Source organism: Diabrotica virgifera, chromosome 2, assembly GCF_917563875.1.
Source record: "Diabrotica virgifera virgifera chromosome 2, PGI_DIABVI_V3a".
Taxonomy (NCBI): Eukaryota; Metazoa; Arthropoda; class Insecta; order Coleoptera; family Chrysomelidae; genus Diabrotica; species Diabrotica virgifera.
The window spans coordinates 88923526-88945977 of record NC_065444.1 but is presented as its reverse complement, the minus strand read 5'-3'; the positions used below and the strand labels follow the sequence as shown (position 1 = coordinate 88945977).

At 31.4% G+C, this 22452-nt stretch overlaps 1 protein-coding gene across 1 annotated transcript in view; it reads left to right on the top strand.

Annotated features, from left to right (window-relative positions):
- The window catches only part of LOC114332596 (uncharacterized), a 29104-nt gene that overhangs the window by 5295 nt on the left and 1357 nt on the right, over positions 1 to 22452 (top strand). Inside the window, exons 3-5 of the mRNA XM_028282418.2 lie at positions 4241 to 4276; positions 10402 to 10513; positions 18353 to 18420. Of these exons, the coding sequence (XP_028138219.1) occupies positions 4241 to 4276; positions 10402 to 10513; positions 18353 to 18420 (216 nt within the window). The remainder of the gene's footprint in view (positions 1 to 4240; positions 4277 to 10401; positions 10514 to 18352; positions 18421 to 22452) is intronic.

The following is a 22452-nucleotide window of genomic DNA, read 5'->3' as shown; positions in this document are numbered from 1 at the left end:
ATTAGTTTTCGAAATCTTTGAAGTTAAAAATGAAACGACACGGTTATTTTGATTAATGTATTGTGTCGCTTCATTTTTAATTTCAAATATCTCGAAAACTAATCATTTTATCGTTACGAATCAACAGTAAATTATTTATATAAAAAGTATTGGAAAATCAAAAAATTACACCAAAATGTCAATTTCGTCAGTGGCGTAGAATTTGGGAAGGGTCAACCAGTCACTATCCCCTATTGTACGCCTCTGGTAGTAGCTAGAAACGTTTATTTATCTTAACTTAGTAGGGTGTACAGTACCTACACTTTCTGTCAAGTATGATAAGGATACGCCAATTAGTTTTAAAGTACTGGGTACAAATAATTTTTAAAGTTTAATCATATGAATCATATCATAAATTAATCAAAATAACTGTGCCGTTTCATATTTAACTTCAATTATCTCGAAAACTAATGACTTTATCGTTACCAATGAAGAGTATATTATTTACGTAGAAAGTATTAGAGAATCTAAAAATGGCACTAATATAGTAATTTCTCCAGTGGCGTAGAATTTGAGAAGGGTCAACCATTCACTATCCTCTGTCGTACGCCTCTGGTAGTAGCTAGAAACGTTTGTTTATCATAATATAGTAGGGTGTATAGCGGACGCACTTTCTGCTAAGTATGAAAACGATACATCGAATAGTTTTAAAATGCTGAGCAAAAATAATTTTTAAATTTTCAGATAAAACACCCTGTAACTCAGTAAGGAACCACATTTTATTTAAGTGTTTTAGGTTAAATCCTCGTATTTTGTGCTAAGGTTTCTCCAGTTACTATATGGACAATTATTAATGAAACACCCTGTATAATATTCATCACTACTTGGAAGAAAATTTAAACCGATTTCCAAAAAAATATTTACCTTTTAATATGAATTAATTTTCTAAATAAAATTTCTAACATAGGTACATAAATGAAATTTTTTTTGCCAATATGTAGTTAAATATAATAATCAAATCGTCAATTCAACTTTACATTCATATTATAGATATTATTATCAAGTCACTTAAAAACGTCCATTTGAATAAGTATAGCTTTTACATTATAAAATGAAGTGTTTAATAATTTCTCTTTTAAAATACAAAATAATTAGTACCCGTACTTATTAGTAAGTAAGTAATTAATCATACAGAACAAGTAAAAACTTCGTTTGTATAATGGTATAAAAAGTTTATTGAAAAACTATTAAAAAGTCATCCAAAAGGTTTCGCAAAACGTTTTCAATCTAGATCAGATTATCTTCAGTGCCTAGAACGAAATATTTCCACGTTAGAATGAATACAAAAGGTTAAAATTATTATTATAGTTAAAGAAAAAATGTGGAATATACTTACGTTCTGCTTAGTACATGAAACTAGCAATCTTGTAGAATAGGTGACATCGAGAAATATGATTTACATTTTTAAAAGATGATGTTGGTGGCGACTCTAAGTCGATGTTAAGCGACAAAATTTTAGGTGTGCTCAAAGGGCAACATGATTCACTGCTCGATGGTAACGTGTGGTACCTGCCAGTTAGATGGACACAGACCAACAAGAATATAGGAGATGACAATCTATGTACTCTATTAAATTTAGTTCAATTATAAGAATCTAACTTGTCATGCAGATCTGTCAAAAAATTATTAATGTTAATGAGGCCAAAGATTTCGAGCAAAGAATCATACATTACCTTAAGCTTACAGTTGATGTATTTCCGCTTGCTATAATGCAAGCGAGCAATTTCGAGCAATTCTTTGCTCGAAATCTTTGGCTTCATTAACATTAATAATTTTTTGACAGATCGGCATGACAAGGTAGATTCTTATAATTGAACTAAATTTAATAGAGTACATAGATTGTCATCTCCTATATTCTTGTTGGTCTGTGTCCATCTAACTGGCGAGTACCACACGTTACCATCGAGCAATGAATCATGTTGCCCTTTGAGCAATCCTAAAATTTTATCGCTTAACATCGACTTAGAGTCGCCACTAACATCATCTTTTAAAAATGTAAATCATATTTCTCGATGTCACCTATTCTACAAGATTGCTAGTTTCATGTAGTAAGCAGAACGTAAGTATATTCAACATTTTTTCTTTAACTAGTCATAATTTTAACCTTTTGTATTCATTCTAACGTGGAAATATTTCGTTCTAGGCACTGAAAATAATCTGATCTAAATTGAAAACGTTTTTCGAATCCTTTTGGATGACTTTTTAATAGTTTTTCAATAAACATTTTATACCATTATACAAAAGAAGTTTTACTTGTTCTGTATGATTTTTAATTATGGTATACAGCCAGCTACTGGGACTTTCCCATTGATTTTAAGTAATTAATATTTCAATTTTAATACTCTATGTAAGATCTGGTACTGCAATTGAAAAGGAAACAATGAGCATTCAAAATGTAGTGGTCGGGATTTTTCCTTATGCGAGGATTGTGGCATGTCGGGATTTTGGAATGTCGAGATTCTGGTGTGTCGGGATTTTGGCCGTCTAGATTTTGGCTATCGGGATTTTGGGTGCTGCCTATCTTGGATATATAATGCGTGGGAAATAGTGTAATATCCTTCAACAAATTGTGATGCACAAAATCAAGAGACGCAGAGGAAATCTAGAACACAAGCGTCGTGTTTTAAGAATGTGAAATAATGGACCGGGATACAGAGAACCGAACAACAGTTCAGACTAGCTTAAGACAAAATAGTCTCGAAGTGTTAATCACCAACGCCAAGGGGACTTAATAAGGCAGTTAAGAAGAAGACTTCTTGTAATATATGAGGCGATTTCTTTCGATACATTACTTCGTAATATGTATTACTTAGTAATAGATACAGTCGAACCCGCTTATTAGAATACCTGTTAAACGAATATCCCGCTTTAAGGAATAGAAATTTGAGGTCCCGAAACTTTTCTACTAGCCACCAATGATCGGTTATTAGAATATCCCGGTTATAGGAATACTTTTGCATGGCACGAGGGCTATTCCAATAAGCGGGTTCGACTGTATATCGAAGATATTTTGTCTAAAATCCAATAGTTTCATTTCTTTAAATCTGCCGTGCTAAGCCCAAAGGCGGTAACTGATTTTTTATCGAAAATGAGATTGTTGTATTTCTACGTAGATTATAGGTATTTAGAATATTTTTACCAAGTCCTTGGAGTTGTAGAACTATTATAATGGGTATCTAGAATATATTTACAAAGTCTTTGGGGTTGTAGAAGCATTATAATATAATGAAACCTACCTAGAAATACAAAAATGTCATTTTCGATAAAAAATCAGTTAAGGCCTTTGGGCTTAGCACGGCAGAAATGGTCTCTTCCATCGACCCATACTATTTATTTTTGTATACTTATATTTATTAAAATTAATTTTTTTCTTTTCTTCGTGTATTAATCAACTATATTATATTTCAGATGTCATGAACCTTTCTGATTTTTCTATATTTTCAATAGAATAATATGAAAGAATTATTTCTTTGTGGCATTTATGTAATTTACTATTCTAACGGGGAGATAAGTCACAATTTAACTTGATATATGATATTATTGGTATTATTGACGTTTCGACTTCCACCTCGGACGTCGTTATCAAAATACAAAATATTACTAAACTAAACAAAAATGTTGTTGCTTAGTTAAAAGATTCTTTCAATACTTTAATTTAATCTGACTCATTCATATCGGCAATTCAGACGTATATTATACATTTTAAAGTAGAAGACTTTAAAATGATATTGACAATATTTATGAGTTGCGTTCCTGGGACGACTTTACTAAAAGATAGTTTATTCGAATACATGTTTGTGAGAGAAAAAATGGCTTGGATGCGGGTCCGTTAGCCACTATTTGATTACATGAAATCAACTTTAACTCGATAAATTCAATAAAATCATTTTTTAAGTTAAATATTTCGCAGTTAGAATAGTACATTAGAATAATAGGGCTTTTCATCGATTGTCATTTGTTTCGAGCTTCTGTCATATGTTGTATAATATGTGTATAATATTAATATACACGGATTATACGACATATGATGGAAGCTTGAAACAAATGACTGTGAATGAAAAGCCCTATACTAATAATTTCCTCCATTAATTTGACAGTTCACATGGACAATTTGAAGTTTGACGTTGACATTTGACATTGAAATTGACGTTGATCGAATTATTTTTTACTTGTGATATTCAATTTTAACTGTTTGTTTTAGAGATATTCGTATTGTCTTTGGATGGTCTATATGGAAGTGAGTATAAACTAAAAATTTGAACATGTGTTTATTATAATTTTATTTTTGACAACTAAGTAGTTATTGTGGTTAAGTAAAATGGCTTTGTTGTGATTATTGTTTTGTCTTCTAAAATGGCACTGAATTAAGACAGACAAGAAGAAATAAAGGATAAATAATCTTTTTCTCAACTTGCATTTTTTAGACTTTCTTCTTTCCAGTAAGCCTAACGAACATTACCAAAAACCGATAAGATCGACAAATTGATTGTATAAAATATAAATATACTACTTACTTAAAAGACTAAGTTTTCAATCTAATGGCATATAAAACAACATCCCACCAGACTGAAAACAATGGGAACCTTCTCTGGTTACAACTCCGAATCGTCTACAATTTGCAAGCCATAACGGATGCTGAGACTTAAGAAGATAAGGGAATTTTACAATTTATAATTCACGTCCCATCTGCTGAGCGCGGTAAAGTTCCAATGAGAATGGTTCCCTTTTCCACTTTCAATTTCGTTGCAAAACGAAAATACAGCCGCACCATATTCTAGTCCAATCAGAGAGTGCAGCAAGCACGTCTACCGGTTTTGAAACTTATTAGTCTCTCATCAGGAGGCACATATGTTGCTCTCTCTGATCCAACCAAAACAAACCCCGGCGTGCAGTCACGGATTTTCTAGGTAACGGCAAAAGACTAAGTTTTCATTCTAATGGCATATAAAACAACATAATGTTACTCCACATCCCACTAGACTGAAAACAATGGGAACCTTCTGTTCCGTCTCCTTATGGTTTAGTTAATTTTTGTTTCGATTTTATTTTACATGTAGATGCATATCAGAACATTCCTAAAGCTTGGGTAAATTATTTTCCAGAAATATCTTAATAGATTAAAATACATTTATTCTTACCCATAGTTCTGGGTAATATTTGTCAATTGTATTCCTGATTCTCTTTATAAAGTTAGGTATTTGGAAAGTTTGTGCGAGACCAGCTATGTTGCTGCTTCTTAGAAGGACAGTGATGACGATTTGTTAATTACGTTTTTTTTCCAAAGTGAAATTTTGTAGAAGAGATAAAGACATTTTTGCTTTCCCCACCACATGGGATTTCTGGTAGAGCGCTTTTTGTAATTTCAGTAAGTAGTAGCGAACAAAACTTTGATCTGTAAACACCTCTAGCAATCAATAAAGAGTTCTATCGAAAAGTGTCGCCGAATATTATTTAATTGCTAAAGTAATATTTAATAGCATCGTATATTCACGGTAAACTAATCGTGAAACAAACACCTTCTCTGGTTACACCTCCGAGGCTTCTACAATTTGCAAGCCATAACCGATGCTGAGACTAAGGAAGATGAGGGAGTTTTACAATTTATAATTAACGTCCCTTCTGCTCAGCGCGGCAAAGTTCCAACGAGAATGCTTCCCTTCGTACTCCAATCAGAGTAAACATGTAAATCAAAAATGTATAACCATTTTCAATTTCGTTGCAAAACGAAAATACAGCCGCACCATATTCTAGTCCAATCAGAGAGTTTAGCAAACACCTCTACCGGTTTCGAAATTATTAGTCTCTCATCAGGAGGCACATATGCTGCTCTCTCTGATCCAACCAAAACAAACCCCGGCGTGCAGTCACGGATTGCAACGAGCGAAATGGCATAGATGCCCTAACGGCAACCAGACCAGACCAGGCTTTTCAGTCTGGTGGGATGTAGAGTAACATTATATTGTTTTATATGCCATTAGATTGAAAACTTAGTCTTTTCATAGCAGTTGGGAACCATTCTCGTTGGAACTTTACCGCGCTGAGCAGATGGGACGTGAATTATAAATTGTAAAATTCCCTTATCTTCCTTAGTCTCAGCAACCGTTATGGCTTGAAAATTGTAGAAGCCTCGGAGGTGTAACCAGAGAAGGTTTCCATTGTTTTCAGTCTGGTGGGATGTAGAATAACATTATGTTGTTTTATATGCCATTAGATTGAATACTTAGTCTTTTGATAGCAGTTGCCGCTAGGGCATATATGCCATTTCGTTCGTTGCAATTTGTGACTGAACGCCGGGTTTTGTTTTGGTTGGATCAGAGAGAGCAGCATATGTGCCTCCTGATGAGAGACTAATAAGTTTCGAAACCGGTAGAGGTGCTTGCTGCACTCTCTGATTGGACTAGAATATGGTGCGGCTGTATTTTAGTTTTGCAACGAAATTGAAAATGGTTATTCATTTTTGACTCCTTACTTACTCCGTAGAGTTACAACCCTTCGTGTGTTTTAGTCGACTCGACAACATGTCTCCACTCTTCTCGGTCTTGTTTGAGCAATCTCTATCCAGTTCTCCATGCGCGCGCCCATAGCTTTCAGGTCTCCTGCTATATTATCACGCCACCGGACTCGAGGGTTGATTTATGTTAGGACGAGGACGTGGACGACACGGCTGTCTTATGGGACACGTTGAAGAATCATCTGGTGTGAAAAGCTTTGGTTAGTTTATCATTCACCGGAACGGGGCTACATCGGGGACGTCCATGGACGTACGATTTCTATTGTTCTACGCACGTATCGCGCACGCCCCATCCTAACATAAATCCGGCTTTATCTGTTTTTTCCGTACCAGCCTTACTGTTATTTGGACAAAAATATATAGGGTTACTAAAAAATATTGATATAAAGATCAAAAACAAACGGTGATATAAAATACAATATGATAATCTAAAAATGGTTGCATTTTAGGGTTGCATTTCTTAGAGGAGTCAATTTTATTTTTTAAATATTGAAAGGGTTGCATGTGAGTCCATATTAAATGTAGTAATTAAACACAGACTTACTCACAATCATTTAATTATACTTTGACGACCGGTTTTGATCTCTACACTATTCAGATCATCATCAGGTCGGCGTTACAAGTAGTTAAATGCTACAATTAAAGAAAACCAGAATTAGAACATTATCTGGTTGCACAAATATTAACAGAAAGCCAAATTCGAAAAAGTTTTTGAAATAAATGTTTGCAACTGTTGACATTTCAGAATATTGATACATACAAATGCACACCTATGAGTTAAAATGCTCATAAGCATATATGAGCAAATGGGTGCATGCAGTTTGTGAATATTTGTTGAAATTTAAATTTTTTAACTATTAAAAAACAAATTAAAACATTAAGCTACCTTAAATATGCATCCCAATTCAAAATAATAATAATAAATAGATAGTAATATTGTTCAAACCTACTCACATGCCGTTACAAGGGATGCGTTGCCACTTAGTTGTTATCATATTAATTCGTCCAACTTATGCCAATTAGTTTGCTGGGAAGTAAAATTTTTTTTCAAAAAAAAAAAAATTACTTTGTTTTGACCTGCGTAACATGTCTGTTTACCGTATAACTCTCCCAGCAAACTAATTGGCATAAGTTGGACGAATTAATATGATAACAACTAAGTGGCAACGCATCCCTTGTAACGGCATGTGAGTAGGTTTGAATAATATTACTATCTATTTATTATTATTATTTTGAGTTGGGATGCATATTTAAGGTTGCTTAATGTTTTAATTTGTTTTTTAATAGTTAAAAAATTTAAATTTCAACAAATATTCACAAACTGCATGCACCCATTTGCTCATATATGCTTATGAGCATTTTAACTCATAGGTGTGCATTTGTATGTATCAATATTCTGAAATGTCAACAGTTGCAAACCTTTATTTCAAAATTTTTTTCGAATTTGGCTTTCTATTAATATTTGTGCAACCAGATAATGTTCTAATTCTGGTTTTCTTTAATTGTAGCATTTAACTACTTGTAACGCCGACCTGAAGATGATCTGTATAATGTAGAGATCGAAACCGGTCGTCAAAGTATAATTAAATTATTGTGAGTAAGTCTGTGTTTCATTACTACATTTATTTTTTAAATGTGTAGAGGGGTTTAGTAGAAGCTTAAGTTCAAGTTCTTGGAGTCGCCACACTTGTCCCCCGGCCGTCTTCTTGGAAAAAGTGGTGCAAAGGGCTTTCGTGCTGTATCTCCTAAACTAGCAACCTTATAGAAAGTTCAATTACACATAAAATGTAGCACATTAAATTTTGTACAATTTTATATTATGTATTAATTTTTATCGTCAAGAGACCAACAAAAAAGTTATAAAAAAAATAAGAGTAAATTTTGTAAGAAGTTTCCTTTTGGAGGTAATAACTTTTTTCCGTTCATTTCGCAATAAAATAATATCATAGCGGAAGAAGAATGACGTAACTGAAAATGTTGCCAATTCCTGTTTAATGCGCAATTAACTTCTAAAATACTATGTTACAGATGATACAAAAACAACCGAACTGTAAAAATGGGCTGAGCCACTATAGGGTAGTTGTGTCGTTACTGAAATAGGCGCTATGTAAGATCTTTGTTTCAGATGCATAACGACGCAACTATAGATAGGGTTGAAAAGGGCGATTAAATTAAGATAATGAAATTCGAACCAATATCGATGAAAATAAAAAGCCATCGTTGTTAAAACAAACGCCATATCGATGCTCCTGGACGATTACTCTTCATTGAATCCGTATTTTAAATATCTAAATATCGTTCTTTTGCTCTTCTGAAGAATTTTGGATTTTGCGGTTGCGTCATTATTCTTCTGGACCGGCGAATTTGTCCTCAAACAACTTCTTGGGTCTATTCTATACGAGTATATGCTTAGCGCTCTAAGTTTTATAGTGGAAAGAAAGGTCAAAAATAAATTAATTATAGCATAGGAAAGTTATAATCATAATAAATAGTATGAATAAAAGAATATATAGGTAGAAAAGTAAGCCTAACGTTTTGTTTTTATTGTATCCTTATGAGCATTCGAGAATCTGATCAAGTTTGAAGCGCCGTTAAACCTAGATAAATAAATAGAATGAAACAACTTTATAGTGGAAATTGTTCGCTGGAAAATCCTCCACAATATTTCTATAATGTTATTTTATTATAAAATGAACTGAAAAAATGTTTACTTATTTTTGTTTATATCTTCTTTGTTGGTCACTTGACGATAAAAAGTAATACAAACAAAATTATAGAAAATTATTTAATTTGCTACATTTTTTGGTTTACTATATTATTTTCTGTACGGTTGGTAGTTTACTACATATAGCGCGAAGCCACTTTGCGCCCATTTTCCGAGATCGCGGCTGGGGGACAAGGTGACGACCCCAAAAACTTGAACTTAAGCTTCTACTGATCCCACCTACACATTAAAAAAAATGACTCCTCTAACAAATGAAAGCTATGGCCTAAAAATGTAACATTTCAATGGAATAGCGGCAAATATTGAATTTGTGTTTTGAATTACTCGATCTTTAAAGAGTATTAGAAAATTCAGCCATTTTTATGAATTTGAACAATTATTTTTAAAACTATGGCTAAAACAAATTCTGGCTTTGGTACCCCCATTTAATGATACAGGACGTTAAAACAGAACTGGAAAGTAAAAATAAAAGTAAAACAGGTATTATACAGAATTTGTTAAAATTTTCACTGTTCTTGAATTATAATTGTTTAAATACCCTGTACAACACAAAACAACTAGATGTTTTTGTACACAGGAAGAAAAGCGAATTTAAAATTTAAATAAAATACAGAGAGTTTCATTCAAAAAAAAAAATGATGGGGTAGTGTTAAAAAATATCTTTGATGAGTTAGTGTTAAAAAATGCTCTAGATATTCGTAATAATTTTTTATGATATAAGTGTTAAAAGTACACGTTTAAGGCACGCATGTGAAAGTTTTAAGAATGAGCCAAAGCGAGTTATGCAATTCACATGAGTGCCTTAAAAATGTACTTTTTAACACGCATATCATACAATATTTTTTCTACAAACGTAATTACAGGACAATATCTACAAAAACTTTTACTTGAACTTGACTGACATTCCAATTTTATATTTTTTGACATTACATCAAAATTGCGTATACGGTCAATACGAACTGCAGTGCCTTAAAATTTTTTTATAGCACTAGTGCCTTAAAGTAGCATTTTTAACGCTGCTATGGAGTGCTAAAAATTGCATTTTTAACACGGTTGTAGAAAAATAATTTTAAAGTTGATTGGTCTGTATATTATTATATTTAAATTTGTCTATCTCTGTTTTTAGATGGACGACAATTTAGATTTGGACGTCAAACATATGTGGAACTTTTTACCTCACATTCACAAGCGTGACGTGCACATCTATATGCAATGTAATGATGAAATAAAAAAACTACGTACGTACAATTATAATAACTGATATTATATTTGTCCACACTCCAGTAAATTATAGAATTCACTATATCCTTTTAGACCAGCCTGTATCGTCGCCTCCGCTAGAGAAATTATTCCGATTCGATTTTTTTGCGCAAACTTACTCAAAAAGAGGTCCTTATAACATATCCACAGGGTGCCGGGCGGTGCCGTGGTCGAAAAATTGTTCAAAAATTTTTTTTAGACAAATTCACAAAAACAATTTTTCATTTCGAACAATATTTTTTAAATAACTTGGGTCATTCTGAGCAAAAAAGGTCTCTTGTCATTTTTCTCTAAAATTGATTGTTATCGAGTTATATGCGATTAAAAATTTGAAAAATGCGAAAATGGCCATTTTTAAGTCTTAATAACTCGATTAAAAAATATTATCATGAAATTCAACAAGTGACCAAATCAAGTTTTAAACCCCTTCTTCTTCTGAAGAGATTTTATTTTTTAGTCATTATTTTATTACAAAGCTGCTATTTTTAATTATTAACAATTAGCGCTTTGGTCCAACTGTATCGTCACAGTCAACAGTATCGTCACTCTTATTTGCTTCGTCACATCTACCAGAAGCCTCGTTCTCAGTAGTCTTAATTTTTAGATTTCCAAGGTTTTTGACTTTCTGCATTAAGTACTACGATAAGAAATATCCAAAATAATAGGTAAATATTTAATGGAAGTTAACGAGAATTTTATTTAAAATTACTTTTATTTTGTAGTTTTGCTCTCATATTTGCGTTCTTCCTTCCAATGTAGCAGCTCCTAAGGCCTGTTTATCTTTTGACATTAGTCTCCTGCACTGTATCATTAGCATTCTCAGGTCATGTATTCCTTGCTCGTTCAACAGGTGTTCAAACATTTAGTGATTTGTCTCATATTATTTTTACTATCTTCTGCCATTCTGCTGATGTAATTGTTCCATTCCTGTTCCGTTTTGTTACTCATGAATTTATGTTTTCTATCTTACCCACTCTTCTTACGTTCTCGTTTCACTCTATCCAGTAGGCTTTTCTTCAATATTCTTCGAAGTGTTCTCATCTTTGTCGTTTGTGTACCAGACGGTTCGTGTTGGATATGCCGGGTCTCATTAACGCCTTGTATGTCAATATATAAATATATGGTTTCTTCTTTTTTAGGTGCCGTTCTAATAAAGGTTGTCGATGACCTTACAAATTCGTCTCTGACCTTATAAAAGGATACGCGTCGTAATGGGGTAGTTACTCCGAGAAGAGGGTTGGTTGTTAGGAATACACTATTTGTTCATACTTTATTTATTGAACACTACTACTTATTATCAGTAACAAGTTGGTGGACGAAAGTCTATATTATAACTACCTTGATGGTTGAATAATGAATGCTGAATAATGAATGATCTCTTTCTTTACTTGTTACGTATCTATAATCAATCCCAATTGTTTATTATGATTGTTGACACGATTCGACCTAATGAAATAATTATATCAAAATAGCTGACTAAGGTGATCTTGAAACAAGTGCATTATATTGGGAAATTTGTGTCACCTAGTTATTTACAACAACAGGCAATGTTTGTTTTAAGATATTTAAAAATTAAATGAATATGAGTTGCTTTTATTTTGGAATGATAATATAAGTCCTGTACATCCCCTACCCTTACAAGAAAAATTTTCTCAGAGATGTATCTTATTTTCTCTGCCTTTCCGACAAAGAAGAAAATTTTTCTAAACAACGTCACCAGCTCATTACTGTGTTAAAGATTTATCCAAATATATACAAATATAAAATACAAATATGATATATATAAATATACAACTTATTACCCTATAAAAAAATTAGTCCTCAAACATCGTCTATTCTTACTTATTACTTCCTTATATCTCGCGACATTCTACACTCAGAAATTGTAATGTATATTTTACCTTTTCCCTACTTAAAATAAAATTATAACTTTAAGGGCCGGTTGTTCGAACGCTAATCAAAACTGATCATTATCAAATATTTAATTACAATTATATTTGATTAAGCGTACTTCTGACAGATGTCGCATTTTGAGGTTATGTTGACTGATTTATTTTATTATTTTGGTTTTAATTTAAAATAAAACATAATTAAACTCTTTTTGATGTTAATTTCTTGTTTTTACTTACAAATCAATAATAATAATAAGCAATTTTTAATAATTTAAGAGCTGCGGCTATATTTTAATTACTGTTTTACATACAATCAATAACTGATTAGTGTTTTACATGTATTTTTCATGTCGCGATTTGATTCCCATCAAGAAAATTGATTACAATAAATGATTGATTATAATCAACTTCTTGATTAGCGTTCGAACAACCGGCCCTTATTCTTACATTTGAACTTACTTCTTAATTATACTTCTTTCACTTTTAAAATAATTATTTGATTTTCTGACCTTCTACATATTCTTCAATTAAAAAAATTTCTCCGATTTCTTCCTCTTCTTCTTGACTGGTACTTTACTAATACATATTTTCATTTTCTTTATACTTAGTACTTTCTTCGTCGTGTAATAATAAACAAAAATCTTCTTCTTCATATTTCTTCATGATTTCTTTATCACTTACTTTATATTTCATGTGTCTTCCTTCCTATATTCGTATTATTTCATAATTCTTCATTTTCTAACCCCTACCTACTTGATGGGTAGTTTTTCGCAACTTTATACCCTTGAATTTGCTTCCGGTCCTTTCTCCACGTCCTTAGTCGTGGGAAGGTTTGTTCCAAAAAGACAAAATGGATAGTTGTGCGCTTAAAAAAAATCTTCTACATTTTGCATCCCTAAATTCCTGTCTGATCTGATATACTCAGTCTAGGTGAGATCCAGTTAGTTTCAAAACACGAAATGGGTATGCTAATATCTTCTAATTTTCATTTTGTACCTTTTTCTTGACAAGAGTCGATTTTCTCCCTGAATTGTCTTTACTTAATTTTGGTTCTAATATATTAAAAAATCAATGGTCTACTTAATTCATCACAAAACATTAAAAAAAATCATATTTATACTAAAATTCAACCGATATTGAAAACTTGAAATGAAAAAATCTTATTGTCGTTGTCAAAATTTCCACATTCAATAAAAATTCGAAAAAAAGTGGTAATAAAAATAGACTATATTTTATTAAAAAAGTCACGAAAAATCTATTTACCTATCATTATTCTATCTAGCTAGGACTATTCTTTTCAATCCTATTTATCTATATAACATCTATCTATCTAGGGTTATTTTTCCTATCTAGGGTTATTTTTCCTATCTAGGGCCCTATACTATGTGCACGTCTACTACCTATAAAATTAACCTAAAAATAAACGCTAAATAAATAATGTGAGATTTTGCTATTTACTAAATAATAGTTTTTTCTCACTTAGTTCAGCTTAGTTCGGTTCGGTTCGCGAATGGTCACTAATTACGTCACAAAAAAGTCTCTATTTCTTTAATTGAGATACAGTCTTACATGACTTCATTTGGCTTAAATAAGTATATTTATATTATAGAATTTAAAGTTAGTTTACCTTAAAAAAAAATTAAAGTAAGTTAATATTATACTAAATATCTACATGTACCGGGTGTCCCAATAAGAATGGCTCTCGGCCATATCTCAGGAACGGTTTATAGTAGAGCTTTGAAATAAAAAATTTTATAACATAAGTTGCCTCAGGAAAAGCCTGGAAATTATTTTCATAATTGTGGGTCCACCGCTAGAGGGCGTAATTGAATATCAAAAATAAAAAAATCTAAATTTTACAAAATTTTCCTAATGAAGGGGCACTGGAAATCCGATTATTGTATTCTTCATCAAATTCTGCGCATATTTGATTTAACGAGTTTAACTCTACCTTTGCAAATAAGAGGTGGGGGTGAGTGGGAACCTTGTTATGAAAAAATGGCTGTACGTCCGGTTCTGCTAAATCAAATTTTGAAAACTGGTTCTTGTTAAAGACAGATCTTTTTCTTCAATGTAAGCGTGATAATTTTGAACCATCTTAATAAGTAGTAAGCCAGCTGGGAGGCGTTATTTAATTTTTTTCAGAAATCTAGTTTTCTTTGGAAAATATTAAATACAAGTATGCATTTTTAATCATACTTTATAAAATTAGATTAAATTAGCAATAGAATAGCGAAAACCGCATGTCGATACCTTTTTTCTATATCAAGATATCTCGAGAAACGTGTAAATTTTATACATAACTGTTACTATCACCGGTAAACTAAGTTAATGAAAAGTAGTGTGCTGTGGAAAAAAACAAAATAACATTTTCCAGATGTCAACGTATAAAAATATAATTAATTAAAACAACAATATAAAGAGAAACAATACTATTAAAATTAAATATAACACAGAACAAAAAGAACTACTTAGTGACGACCTAAATATTCAAATTGTTGCCCATCATACACTACTCTAGAATACATTATCCAGAGAATACTAAACGTCATTCAAAGCATATCGAGAGCATAAATTGAGACTGCTGTTCAATCTACTCTTGAAAGAGTAAATTTTTGCAACGAAAATGATGGGCAAAAATTTGAACGTTTATGTCATCACTAAATAGTTGTTTTTATTTCTTTGTAATAGGGCTTTTCAACGCTTCTCATTTGTTTCGAGCCTCTGTCATATGCCGTATAATTCGTGTATAATATTAATATACGAGATATGAACGAGGCTCGAAACAAATGAGAAGCGTTGAAAAGACCTAATATACGTTGACAGCTGGAAAATGTTTCTTTGTTGTTTCCATAGCACATTACTTTTAATGAATTATTTCGTTTACCGGTGACAGTAACAGTTATGTTTTTAAATTTACACGTTTTGTAAGATATCTCGAGATAGAAAAAAGGTATTAACATGCGGTTTTCGCTATTCTGTTGCTAATTTTGTCTAATTGTGTAATATGGTATTAAAAATGCATGTTTGTATTTAATATTTTCCAAGGAACACTAGATTTCTGAAAAAAATTAAATAACGCCTTCTAGCTGGCATATTACTCAGTAAGTTGGTTCGAAATCATAACTTTTACATTGACGAAAAAGATCTGTCTTCAACAAGACCAAGTTTGCAAAATTTGATTAAGCAGAACCGGACTCACAGCCAGTTTTTCATAACAAGGTTCCCACTCACCCCCACCTCTTATTTCCAAAGGTAGACCTAAACTTGTCAAATCAAATATGCGTAGAATTTTATGAAAAATACGACGATCGGATTTCCAGTGCCCCTTCATTAGGAAAATTTTGTAAAATTTAGATTTTTTAATTTTTGATATTCAATTACGCCCTCTAGCGGTGGTCCCACAATTATGAAAATAATTTCCAGGCTTTTCCTGAGGCAACTTTTGTTATAAAATTTTTTATTTCAAAGCTCTACTATAAACGGTTCCTGAGATATGGCCGAGAGCCATTCTTATTGGGACACCCGGTACTTGAAGCAATAAAACGTATTCTTAAAATAGTACTTTTTACTGTATAAAATTCTTTTTAATTATTCGGTTTTCTAATCTTTTGTCGTCAAATCTTCTTTAAATTATCCTTAAAAACTTGTCCTTCATTATGATAATTTTTAAGGCTTAATTGTCCATATTCTTTTGTCTTTTTCCTCCAATGGGGTTTCCTTGTCATATATTCCTTGCGTCATTATGACTTGTATGCCTTTATTTTCTTCTTACATCATAACTTTCTTTTCTTCTTAAAATCATTGTATAAAAATTCTTGTATATCCTTGTATATAAATAATTTAATTTCTTTTCCATAGTCATATATTTAATTTTTTTCGTCTTTAATGTTTCTTTGTCTTGTCCTTGGTAAAAAATTCTCTAAATCTTGATTCACCGGTCCCATAATATCGGAACTCATATTTTCCGTGAAACTTATTCTTGTCCATCATGTTTGTATTTTCCTTTCTTCTTCTTTAAAACGTTTATTTCTTTGCCGTTTCTTATATATTTTCAATAATATTATTTCAATATATTCTCAAAATTCTTCATTATCGTAATTCCATTAAATTCTAATTCACCTTTCCTAGTGTCACAGTCATTTTTTATGTCTTACGTAATGCGTAAAACTCTATTCAGCAAATTCCTGATGTATGTATTTCTGACTCGTAATTTCAGGGTCAGGTAACCACAATGTAATATACTTTATGCCAAATAAAAGCCTGATATAGCATTTTGATCCGTTCAAGTTAAAAATAGATTTATGTATATATGTACTCGTATTGAGTTAAAAATAGCTATTATGTAAATAAAAAAATCGTAAACACTTTTAAAAGTTCTATCTATAATAGGTATTTAAATCAAAGTTCATCTATTTTCAAAAAATAAAATATAACATCACTTATGTAGTTAAAATATCAAGTAACTTGTCAAGTAAATGCTTCTTGAAATGAATATTACGAAAAACTAGACCTAATTTACTAATTGTATTAAAAATAATTAATCCTAATTTATCCCAAAATAACTATATATTATGCATTTCACTATATTATTAATAAAAAAGAAAATTTTACGTGTATGTGAGACTGTATGCAATGAAAAAAAATAGATTAAAAGTTACTCACGCGTACACTATTTTCATTGTCCACAATTAATTGTCCATGAAGTCTGGTCTTCTTGACGTTGGGCGTGGCTCCCATGTCTCCAAACCTTGTTCCTGCCGACGTCTGCGACTGCGACCCTGGCTAGGTCTCTCCAACTCCTATTTCCCTCGCATACCTTATAATATGTACCATTTAATGTGAGGATGGATACGTTACCCCAAATTTTCTGCGCCTCCATTTCCAGTTTCTTTCCATCTTCGTCCCTGTATCAGAAGTCCAAAGGTTCTCTCCAAAGGATCGCCATATAAAAGGATACGCGTCGTAATGGGGTAGTTACTCTGAGAAGAGGGTTGGTTGTTAGGAATACACTATTTGTTCATACTTTATTTATTGAACACTACTACTTATTATCAGTAACAAGTTGGTGGACGAAAGTCTATATTATAACTACCTTGATGGTTGAATAATGAATGCTGAATAATGAATGATCTCTTTCTTTACTTGTTACGTATCTATAATCAATCCCAATTGTTTATTATGATTGTTGACACGATTCGACCTAATGAAATAATTATATCAAAATAGCTGACTAAGGTGATCTTGAAACAAGTGCATTATATTGGGAAATTTGTGTCACCTAGTTATTTACAACAACAGGCAATGTTTGTTTTAAGATATTTAAAAATTAAATGAATATGAGTTGCTTTTATTTTGGAATGATAATATAAGTCCTGTACAACCTCGTTGACACCAGAATCCGTCTTCTTTGTATTTTTTCCCACTATTCGTTGAAGAAAATAACATCTCTTGATTTTTGTTTAATTATTGTTTTTACCTCATAACACAACTTGTCATAATCGTCTCTCCATCCAATTTCTGCATTTGTATTGTTAAGTTTTGGGCATGTCTTATAAATGTAAAGTTTAATATGTTGTTTCGTTTCTTCTTTCTTCAATAAGTTCATATTACAGAACGCTATTTCGGGATCTTTGATCAATCAATATTTTATGTGCACAACAAATGGATAACAAATTTAATATTACCTCACAAATTGGAAATTTAATTCAGGTCATCTCTATTGCCTCTTTTGCCAGTTCATCCAGTCCATCCAGTTTTGACTTCGTATTACTGTTTGACGAAAAAATAAGAATAAGGTTGGCAAATATAAAATATTTTGTTTGTTTCTTTTATTAATTAATTTTTCAATACTGGATTTAAAATGTACTTCAATGTATTTAAAAACTTAACAAGTAAACAACTACATATATTATTTTATTTTAGCTGGCAATGATCTTGTTGAGAAGATGTGGCAAATGCAAAAATGTGCTCAAGGTAGAGTGGACCCTGAGGTAAGCTATTCCAGTAAGAAAGCGTTGTTAAAATCTTGTTATTTAGTTATTTTATTGCATTTTCAACTTTTGTTAAAAAATGATGTTAGTTATATCGTCATGGCTGTATCATATTTAAGCAGTTTATCACCTACCACATTTGTACCTTCAGCTTTTCCATTAATGAACATTTAAGTGTCTTTTAGACTTTCATTTCTAGTTTTATATTTTGATAACGATTTCCGAAGTGGAAGTCCAAACGTCAAATAAATATAATATCAAAAATGTAAATTGTGTAGACTTTCCAAATAAAATAGTAAATTACATAAGATGCTATAAGGAAATACCTTCAGAACAATATTAATGTATAGTGTTTCCTCTGTAGAAATTTCTTTAGATAGTGTCAATCCCTGTATATTTTTGTATGTTTTCTGGCATATTAGTACCTAGAAGTCCGTCTTCAGCTCTTATGAATTACTATATTTCACCTCCATAAAGTACCATCAAACTCATGTTCCATTTCTTTTGGATGAAGTTCCCATCAGTCATTTTGTATTCTTCTTTCAAATGTTTTTTTTTTTTAATTTCGCGCCAATTAGTCCTGTCGCCAGGGGGGGTACAACGGCCTCGTTAATTCAGATGGACTTACCCAAGTTTTTTTTATGTATTTTGACCCGTAGAACACGAATTTTTTGGGTAACAGTTGATCCGGATGTCGATAAGATTGTTATAGACCAAGAACTTGAGGAATCAAATAACAGCGATTTTTGGCAAAACAAAACAATATTTTATATTTTTTGGGTCATTTTAAGCAAAAAATATTTCTACAAGTTTTTTAGTAGGATGCACAGTTTTCGAGATAAACGCGGTTGAACTTTCAAAAAATCGAAAAACTGCAATTTTTAAACCCGAATAACTTTTGATTAAAAAATAAAATAGCCATTCTGCTTAGCGCCTTTGAAAGTTCAAGTCAAATTATGTCGGTTTTGATTATTTGCATTGCTAAAAATTTATTGTGTTATTGTTAAACAAAGCTACAAACAACTAGTGCGTGAGTGATGTTTCTATGATTTCTCATTTAAAATCGAACGAGTAGGTAGAATAGGTACTAGTGCAATCAAGACTATTTCTACGTTACATGCGTTAAAACGCATGTAAAAGCACGGGAAACCCTACGTGTTTATAGCTTTGTTAAACAATAAAAAAATAAATTTTTACCAATGCAAATAATCAAAACCGATATAATTTGACTTAAGCTTTCAAATGCGGTAAGCAGACTTGCTATTTTATTTTTTAATCAAAAGTTATTCGGGTTCAAAAATTGCAATTTTTCGATTTTTTTAAAGTTCAACCGCGTTTATCTCGAAAACTGTGCATCCTACGAAAAAACTTGTAGAAATATTTTTTACTTAAAATGGCCCAAAAAATACAAAATATTGTTTTGTTTTGCCAAAAATCGCTGTTATTTGATTCCTCAAGTTCTTGGTCTATAGCAATCTTATCGACATCCGGATCAACTGTTACCCAAAAAATTCGTGTTCTACGGTTCAAAATACATAAAAAAAACTTGAGTAAGTCCATCTGAATTAACGAGGCCGTTGTACCCCCCCTGGCGACAGGACTAAATGTGTTTTTAAATGCATTCACTTTTTTCGAATCTTTGGAAAACTAATAAGTATTTTCTAAAAATTTAACGCAGAATAAAAGACTGCATTACTACCGAGGGCAGAAAGTTCCTGAAAACTTCTATGTTTATTTTAATAAGTTACAGGGATGAAAAAATATGACAAAATTTAGTGTGATTTTTAATTTCAAATATTTTATTCAAAAGAAATCTTTTGGCTAGGTATTCTAAGGGACTTTCGACCCTCAGTAATAAGGCAACCTTTCATTCTGCGATTAAAATTTTCAAATATAACTATTAGTTGGAGCGAAATTTTGCGCCTACGCCCTTAAATAGAACATTTTATAAATATTGGGTTAATTTTTATGATACAGGGCTGCCACCAACGTCCTGCAGTCGGGTACCCCTGATTGGGGGGGGGGGGCAACGCACTTAAATATTGAATTTATGGGAGATTCGGCCACAACTTGCTGCAATAAAAATTACATTGTAGATATTTGTTCTTGATGTTTCGATTTCTGTTGCTGTATATTAGTTGGAGCTGTTTCACTAAATTTGGCAAGCGACTCCTTACCCGGCCTCTATCTTGGCAGATAACTAGGTTTTAACTTAAAAGTTCTGAGGTTGATGTTTTACCTTCCAGTCGACATCAAATTCTGTTTTGTTGTGTGCTTGTTTACTGTGCGTTTATGTATTGCGTAATATGTATGTGCAGATGATGTTTGTCTCTGACCTTCCATCAATGCATTAATATTGGTAGAGGTCCCGTCTAATTGGGAAGGCACTAATGTGCATATTATGGCGTATCTAAAACTGGTCTAAGAACCGTCTTTACAGTTGGTGATTGGTTACTGACATTAAAATTTTATTAATGAGTAATAACATCATTTAATGTTAAGGTGTGGCCTAGGAAAAAATTTCAAATTTGACTTATACAGGGTGATTAATTAGTAGGGTAAAGCTTTATAGCTCCGCTATAATAATAGATAGCAATAAAAGGTAATAACAAAAATTTTAGCCACCTTTGAGCTTCACATTACAAAATTAGTTAGAATGTTACAGGTTGTTCGATAACACAGTGGCAGACCTAACTTATGTTTTTTTTTTAAATCGAACACCCTATATTTTACTTTATATTCGAAATCCTGTTAACTTCACCATCACAAAAATATAAAGGTTTGTAATGTTATACAGGGTATTTACAAAGTTATAATCAATTTTGTATGAAAATCGTAACAAGTTCAACTCCCTGTATAAATAAAAATAAGCACAACAGCAATGGTTTATTAATGCCTTATTTTTTGTTTATTATCAAAATTTTTAAGAATTATTGATATTGCTAATTTTCTTTATATCAAATACAGGGTGAGTCAAAACGCAAGTATATTATTTTCTCAGTAATGTTAAATAGAACACCCTGTATTTTATATCATTACTGAAAAGTAACATTAACGTACTTTAATTTTTATATAACATTCTCTATGCCCAAATTTATTAGTTTTAGAGATATTTTCATTTTTCAGAGCAAATTATTTTAGGTGTTTAAATTTATCTAAATTTTAAGTAAGCCTTGACTAAAGTGACAATTGAAGATTACCGATTATATCAATCCGGTAATCAATGTAACACTGTAGCAAATAAAGAAATAAAAATAATTTATTAGTACTTAATACATTTTACAAACAAAAACACAACCACTATATGCAACATTTTTGAAACAATTAAAAACTATCTTTTTATGTAAATGCAACAAATAAGCAAAGAAAATTAGTAATAAATTTTCCAAAAAAAACACACAAACACAAAATACAATATTTTGTGAAGACAATTAAACACTACTTTTTTATGTAAATGTAACAATGTAACAAATAAAGAACGAAATATAATTTATTAGTAATATTTTATATTTTGCAAAAAAACATGTTTGAAAAAATTAGAAGCTACTTTTAATAAAATATTTTTAATATTTAATTACATAAGGTGTTCACAATTATCTCCTAACACATTTATGTACGCCTAAAAACGATCATTGATTGAGCTACTTACTCTACGGAGCATTTGTAAATTAACACATCCAAATACACTTTGTATTCTATTTTTCATCTCATCTCTTGTTGTTGGAGGTATTTTATAAACTTCATTATTAACGTAAACCCAAAAAAATCAGTACAGTTTATTAAATTCTGGTGATTTGGGTGGCCACGCTACTGGTCCATTGAAAAATAAAAATATCTCGAAAACTAATAAATTTAGACATAGGGAATGTTATCTAAAAATTAAAGTACGGTAATGGTGCTTTTCAATAGTGATATTAAATACAGGGTGTTCCATTTAAAATTACTGAGAGAATAATGTACTTGCGTTTTGACTCACCCTGTATTTGATATAAGGAAAATTAGCAATATCGACCATTCCTGAAAATTTTGACA